Here is an 8182-nt window from a genome sequence, read left to right on the forward strand (position 1 = left end):
GATCTTCAGAAAGCCTTGACTACATTGAGAAGAAACATGAGGCAGGCACAGAGAAAGCATTGAGGCATTACTGTGCACGACCTGAGAGCAAAATAAAGAAGATCTAGAAACGGTTGGACTTCTGGGCAAATAAAGATCATTCACATTATTCTGGGGAGCGCTTTCTATGAGTCTAATCTCCCCAGGCAAGGGTCATGTTTGTGTCCATTACATATTCTCTTTGCTTCAGTGATCCTGCAGTCCTTCCATTGACTGCAATGGCAGTGCTATTCATGAAGTCACTAGGATTGGCCTGTTTACTAAGCAAATAATCTGAATCAGCAGATTTAGAGTCATATGGGCACCCAATAGCAGCCTGTTTTGTTCTAGGATTGGGTATAAAATCCCAAATCCCCTCAGCTCTTAGCTGCTGGCACCAAGGCTCACTAACAGCAAGCACAATGGCCTTTCACTCTGTGCTCTTTGTTTTCTTAGCTGGACTGGTATTTTTCTCTGAAGCTGCACCACTGGTGAGTCTCTTTTTATTCAAACTCAATCATAACAAGAATGATAATCTAGATTTTCTAGATGACTAGCATCCTCCTCATCCATGAAATTCTATAACCATTAGGCCTTGCTGAAGTGCTATTTCACTTACAGTTTTTAAGTAGCTTCTTCAGAATTCTTAAAATTTCTCTTTTTCATTTACTCTTCTATTTCAGAATCTTATGAAAGGGTCAGGAGGTGTGACCTTTTATTTCTGTCTATTTCTGTCAGTTTGTGATTCACATCCTGTATCTTCAATATAGAGGAATCTTTACCTTCCTCACCAGACAAGTGCTTCTCTAAAGGACGAAAAAAAATATTTTTGAAGTATGACTAAGGATTCCTTATAGTATAAAGAAGCTCAAGAAACAAATGTTCTTTCAGCCCTTGTGGTGTTATAGGCATTTCTTTGTTAGTTTCCTAGACTAACAGACTCTGCCTGCACACGTAAAAATTAATTATTTTCTGATTTATACTTTATAATATTTTCCCAGGGCCATATGCAACTCTAAATATTTATCAAGCAATTTGTGTGTGTGCTTAATAAAGTTATTAGCATAAAGCTCAAAGGTACTCTTCTTTAAGAAACAGGTGTTTGCAAACTGGCTTTGAATACCATTTGGCAAAGAACTTGCTTTAAAGTCCGTTAATTCTGCAATAAGAATCCATCTTTTCTTTGAAAGAAGGTTTCTGCAGGGCTGGTGAACAGCTCCTATACAACCTCTCCTGCTTTCCCCAAGGTCTCCCATGGCTCTGTTGATTCCAAATGCCCTCTCATGGTGAAAGTGCTGGATGCAGTCAGAGGAAGTCCTGCAGCTAATGTAGCTGTTAAAGTCTTTAAACAAGCTGCAGATGGAAGATGGCAGGACTTTGCTACTGGGTAAGTTATGTGACCTTACGGAGCTATTTTCAAGGTGCCTCAGACATACAACTGAGAAATAAAGGGAATGGAGCTCTGATCAAAAAAGGCTATATGTTTCCTAGCATGTGTCACACCATTGCTGTTAGCAGCACATGAATTCTGGCCTAAATCTGTGAGATCCAAATGGAACTTATCCCTGACTCAAGTATGTGTTAATTGCAAAAATATGTTGAGATGCTTATTTATCTTTGTAAGGGAATGGGTTTAATAATTAATTTTTTCTCCTAGCTTCAGTATTATCTTTCTAAAAAAAAAAAAAATAAAGCCTATGTACCAGAATTTTGTAGGTAATCCAGACTAACCTATTGTCTTAATATGCAATGGATACAGAGCTTTATTTGCATCAGGCACACGTAGAATCTTCTCTGTAAGCTTTGTCTGTACACGTGTAAATAACAAGAGCATTACTCTTCCTGTGTAACAAACGTGTTGGTTGGAAGAATCCCCTTAACCGGAAAGTGTTAGAGTCCCCACGCAGAAGCACAATCTCAGAATTTTTTGGTAGTCAATTCTATACATTTTCATTGCTTTTGCTAGAATGGCAGCTTAATACTCACAAAGCATCATCAGAACATCACTGAGGGGCAGGCAATAATTTGTCATCTTCAGTCTGTGGGAAAGTATAGGTAACATAGGAATATAGTTTACTAAAATTCAAATAGATGAGGCATTCAGACATTTAAGCTTCATTGCAACAACTCACTGAATCAGATTTTTAAATAAGTCAAGAGAAATCTCTAGTAACAACAGGATATTTAATTACAGAATGACAAGCATAAGCATAGACAGGGGCCACCAGAGCTTCCAACTGTCTTTTATTATGATTTTTATAGCATATTTTAAACAAAAGAAGGATAGAATGGTTTTTCTTTTTATAAAACTCAAAGCAAAAAATACTTTTCCCCACTGAAAAGGAACAATAAAGATTAGGAAACTGTAAGAGAAACAAACATGACTACTCCCAAAGGTTATTTTCAAAGGAATTGGAGGCAAGGATAGCGTCTTGTCCTTCGTGAGTATTTCTGCCATTATTACAAAACCCAGATTATTTCAAATGTTTCATCAAGTGCTCTTGAAAGTGTAATGTCAAATAGAATTTACAGAAGAATCTGTTAAATGGAATATCAGTATTAAATGCCCTCACTTTTAGGGCTTAACAGTGTTTTCTTGTTCAGTGTCCATGCTGCTTTCAACAGGCCCAAAGAGACAAGTCTCGCAGTTCTTCTTAGCCAAAGCCTGTTGACACTTTAGGTCAGTACATCCCTGAGGAAATCAAATCACTTCTTAAATATAAATTGAGAAGATTAACCTTAGGCAAGTGAGAAGCATTTTGCTGGGGGAAGGTAGTGGAAGAACATTAAACCACCACTTCTATTGCAGGTAAATATTTTGAGCTTTCCCTTGACTTGCATTTTAGCCAAAGATGATTTCTGCAGTACCATGGACTTTAGCTGATGACACTTTTTTTGAACTGATTTTTCACGATTGGTTGTAATTTTTTTCATTCGGAAAAACAGAGTTTCTTTGTGTTAAACAAGATAAAAACCTGAATGCATTGAAGGAACACAATCTGTAACTAGTCCTATCAGGTTAATAATATTTTTAAGTTACCATACCTGTCAGATGCACATGGAAAAGTTGTTTTGTACAAATATCTATAAAAGTTATTTTTGTACTCTTTTGTTTGTGTGTTACTACTCACTAACACATTTTAGGGAATTAAGCAAATGCACCTAGCAACTGTTGAATTTGTAGTAATATTATTTAAAAAGCAGGAAGGAAGCTAGCATAGCAAGAGCTGATATTAAGAGACTTATTTCAAATTTAGCCTAGCTAAAAATATGCAAGAAGAGTTTAACCGGAGCAGAGATGCCACTCTGAGAAAGGCTTTCAGGCACAGAGTCCTAGGAAGCCTGTGATTTGGGTTCCTTACGAGCTCCTCCCATTACTAGCTTTGACCGTCTCAATCCTCACATATTTTTTGAAATCTAGGTCTTATGTAGTTCAAGAGTTGCATTTACCAAACACAGCTCTCATGTGATCTAGGTTGTAAATTAAAAAAAAAAAAAAAGAAAAAAAAAGACTGCAGCATATTTGAAATCATTGTCCCCACTCTCCTTTTATTATAAAAACCTCCAACACAATAATTCATACTCATGAGAGACTTCCTCAGCAATCTTCATCTGAAAGCAGAGTTTATCTCAGTGCAGTATGTGTCCCAAGAGTCCACAAATGTCATTGCACAGACAGAATAATCTGATCAAAATATACAACTAAGGCTCAGACAGTGAAAAAGAGAATCAGGACTGCAGTCTAGGCTTGAGCTGCAGTTACTGAACCAATGGTTTGCAAATTTTTTGCTGGAAAAGCACAGCATTTTAACTTAACTGTCCATCTTACAGCAGATGCTAGCAATCCACGTGCTATTAAGAATAAGCAACCTTACCATATGTATTCCTCCACTCATGTCAAAATACAAGCACTGTTCAGACAGAATCATTTGCAATATTTTGATGCCAGGGCCAAATGCAGGACATCCTCTGCCTTGTTCTAATCCCATCTGGGCTCTGAATAGCACACTGTCAATGCAGCAGTAATGCTGAAGGGTTTGCTTGTGAGACCACTTGCACTGAATGTCTGCCACTTAATGACTAAAATTAAGAAAGTGCCATTAACTCCTCATTGTGGCCCAGTATACGAATGAACTCTTGTTTCCAGTTTCCAAGCTGTTCTAGATGGTTAACATCTGCAGCTCTGTGTCAGTATCCATTAGGGAAAGCACCAGTCAAGCTGCACCCACACTTTTCTCAAACTAATATTTATGTGTTTACATGAAGAAAGATTTTGAGGCAGACACATTTTTTCCTTTCAGTTTTGTGTCTAGACTATCAAACTTGTAAGCAGATATGAATTGCTTACTTGTACTCTGAACACTTCTGCAAGATCTCAGCAATTCTGTTTCATGGTTTCAAGGACATTTGTCAATGAATTCTTCCTGCTTTCACCTATCGCCTTTTATTAAGGCAATATAAGTTAAGCCAGGAAGCACTAATTAAACCAAAAAAAACAGATGTGTACACTTCACAAACAGCCTATGAGCCATGTTTCAAATAGGGCTTGGATTCTTTGCAGGTTTGGTCTAACCTGGATACAGCTGATTTCACTAGTACTGAACCAGGGAGATTTTTGGCAGTCTTGAAAGTGCTAATCTTTAAATATAAGAAAAAACTAAAATTAGCATGGGATTTTCAATCCCGTTACTTCTCAATTTAAGCAAAAGCTCTGTTGTAACAGACTATTTTTCATTCATCACCACTAACCAAAGATGACAAATATGATGAAGGTGGAGGCAATAGTACAACTGATTCTGACTCTGATAAGCAGTGTATCGCTGCTTTGTCCCCTCCCTCTCTTCATCCTCAGGTTTTCTGGTTTTTGCCTAGACAGCTTCTCCTTGCCATAAGACAGTTCCTTCAACTACATTATGTGCACATGAAGTGCTATAAATATCAAATAAATATTTTCAGAAGGAAAAAAATAACTGGTAAAGAGATCAGAAATCAAATAAAAGGAGGGAAAAGAGATCAAATATACAGTTAAACAGCCATCACGCAAAGCCTGTTCCTTTTCAAGCAAATAGGGTGCCATGTCAGCTATATTTCCTTCTTCCTTCTGGACTTCGTTCACCCACAGTTTTTTGTTTTGAGCTGAGTACATAATCTCTCTGAGCTGGGAATTCCTATTACTGATTTACATGACACCCAGTGGAAGAAGCCCCTGCTCTTTGACCAAAGCATTGTACTTCAAATTAATAAAATCTTGTGGCACTAAACTGCTTTTCCAAGACACTACCACTCAGGGTCACATAAAATCACATCAGTGTATAGGGGTAAAACCTATTGCCTCAGTGCTATTGACTAGAGACCAAATAATTTTCCACTAAAATCTCTCTTTTCTCTTTAATTATACTTTGAGATTTGGCATCTTGCCTTTCATCATGACAAACCTTTTCCTAAGCCACCAATATGTGGTTCCAGGAGGTACTTGGTAGAGGTTAAATATGATATTAATAGACAGGCCTTAGGTATAACCCCTGCCTTAGCAACAGAAACGACCAAAAATTTCAGCCAGCTTTCATTTGTGATGAATATGGATGAGTTGGGAGCAAGGACAGGCTTTGCAATATGGAAACATACACTACCTAGGAGGAGGGAATTGTTTCAGATTATTAAAAACCAATCAATGTAGAATTTGAGTGGGCAGCACTTCTGCTATTTAATATTTCACATTAACTGTTTCTGTTTAGCATCTACATGACAGTATAAAATATTTATATAGATATTTTACTATTACAGGAAAACCACAGAGTATGGGGAGATCCATGAGCTTACAACAGAAGAACAGTTTGTAGAAGGAAAATATAGGGTTGAGTTTGACACCAGCTCTTACTGGAGAGGACTTGGCCTTTCTCCATTCCATGAATACGCTGATGTAAGTATTGGCAGGTATACTTAATAACCTATATACTGTGTAGTGGCATCAGCTGGAAAGAACAAATACTAAAGGAACAGCAATATTTGGTGAAACCATTCACTACCACATAACACTGGGTGAATAAAGGCAGTATGTGGTCAGCTAAGCCAAAGGAAGTAGCTGGCTTCTCTGAAAATACTGACATGGCTTTTTCAGAATGGAGCTGTGCCCATTCATCCATTCAGACCAGTAGAGACCTTTGTTCAAAAAAAAAAGCTACATTATACTTGAATCAGAGTTATTTACCCCTTATCAGTCACCTGAAAATCCCTGAATACTAGTAAGACCTTAAACAATTCTTTCCAATGTGCCTTTTTTTAAATAAACAAAACCAAGAAAACCCACAAACCCCTCTGAACTGAAATATGCAATAGAAAAAAAAAGCATAAAAATATAAAAAAAGTAACCATTGCGGGAAAGCAAGTGTTGTCTGTTTCATCAATACTGAAATTTCATAAACAGGCCAGCAAATATAATAATTTCTTGTGCCTGTCTTTGCTTTCAGCCCTGCACTGATCCATTGTGTGCTCTATTCTACTACATTTACTTAACACTTCCAAATTTAAATTCTTCATGCTTAATCTGCCATTAAATTTGAGTTTCCCCAAGTTAAGTAGTCTGGAACAGCTACAGGCTGTGTTGTAGAACATTTTAAATCACATGTTCATGAAGCTCTGTGAAAGACTAAAAGAAATGACTGAGGCCCATGTCCATAAAAGTCTGAGGTGCAGCTTGAGTCGTTTAGTTCAAATAAACAGTCCTCAAAAAAACTCCCGAATGACTGGAATGTCTGAAAGTTGCTGAGGCCTATGGAAGGGTTTTACCTCAAAAGGTGCTTAACAGCATCTGGTCAAGACTGTTCCAGCTAGGCTGTTGAAGAATCTTTCCTTTGACATAATAGCCTCCATGTCAAGAAATTAGCTTGGGAAGTTGGCAGAGTTCAATGACTGTTTATGCACAAGGTAGCTGAAGCCCACTATTCTCATGTCTCAGCAGCTCAGACTTTGGCAAGACCAGGAGGTAAGAGGGAATTCTCTAGTCCTCTTATAGAAAGTATGTCATGGCTCAGAAAACAGATCAAATGTGAGACTAAAGAGAACCGAAGAAAGTGGGAGCTTAACCCAGGTGACAAAACTTTCCTAGGAACTGGGTGTCCCAATTTCCAGGTACTGATTTGGAGGGCATTCAATTTTAATTATATTAGGATACAGATCCTTCCTTGTTCTGGCAAGTACAGCCACTCAGTTCTTAGTGCAAGTACTGACTCATTTATAGGCTGTGTTAAAAACAGGGGCACTGAAGTACAAAAAGCAACTCCAACTGCCTACCTAGTTTGGAGACCTCAAACAGAGGTTGTATTTAAGTTCACTAGATGGGCTTTCACCTTCCCATCTTATTGGTTATACGAGACACATCCTGCTCATCCTACCATTCCACATCACAAACTAGGTTGCCTGACTCAGGCACAGGTATCTGCAACTAGCTTCACCAAGGCCTCCTTGTAGACCTTGTTCCAAATCTCACAAATTTCTCCATCTTCAGTAAGCATCACAAAGTAGCAGGGAGCATCACCCTTCAGAAGGGCAAAACCATTGGGTGGACAGAACAGGCACAGTATTCTGCAGAGGAAATGGAATGTCCTTCCTAATTTGTAATAAGGTAGCTTTGAACTTATGTTGTTCATCATGTTCACAAGTTTTCTCTTTTCCAGGTGGTGTTCACTGCTAATGATTCCGGTCACCGCCACTATACCATTGCCGCTCTCCTCAGTCCTTTCTCTTATTCAACCACTGCTGTTGTCAGTGATCCCCAGGAATAAAGATGTACTGCCCTTTCACAAACACTCTCCTCCACTAGAACTATCATAGGCTTTTAGGAGGAAGGTTTTTCCTACTGCTAATGCGTAACTTTTTGCTACATTAGGTTTTTTTTCGTTTTGTAACCTGCCAAATTTCAGACAAGTCAATAAAATGTTACTTCTTTAAAACAGTTTTGATTTTATTGCTGGAGTTTTATTGTGTTCTAAAGCGTCATGACTCACATTCAAGTGCAAAGGACATCTGGAAAATAAGCATAACATGGCACTTGATTTGTTTCTATTATCTTCCCCCACTACCTTAAAAAATAAATACATTGTCTCAAAATAAGAAAGTTACAGAATTGTGCTACCTTAAAAAAATTTATCAAACACATGTACCTCAA

General features: G+C 37.9%; 1 protein-coding gene across 1 annotated transcript; it reads left to right on the forward strand.

Annotated features, from left to right (window-relative positions):
* Positions 1-353: 353 nt before the first annotated feature.
* LOC138718592 (transthyretin) lies at positions 354-7969 on the forward strand. The gene is made up of 4 exons (XM_069853101.1): positions 354-509; positions 1266-1405; positions 5803-5938; positions 7692-7969. The coding sequence occupies exons 1-4, from the start codon at positions 441-443 to the stop codon at positions 7797-7799; spliced, it is 453 nt and encodes a 150-aa protein (XP_069709202.1). The 5' UTR covers positions 354-440; the 3' UTR covers positions 7800-7969.
* The last annotated feature ends 213 nt before the right edge of the window (positions 7970-8182 follow it).

The sequence above is a fragment of the Phaenicophaeus curvirostris genome, chromosome 3 (genome assembly GCF_032191515.1).
Source record: "Phaenicophaeus curvirostris isolate KB17595 chromosome 3, BPBGC_Pcur_1.0, whole genome shotgun sequence".
Lineage (NCBI taxonomy): Eukaryota > Metazoa > Chordata > Aves > Cuculiformes > Cuculidae > Phaenicophaeus > Phaenicophaeus curvirostris.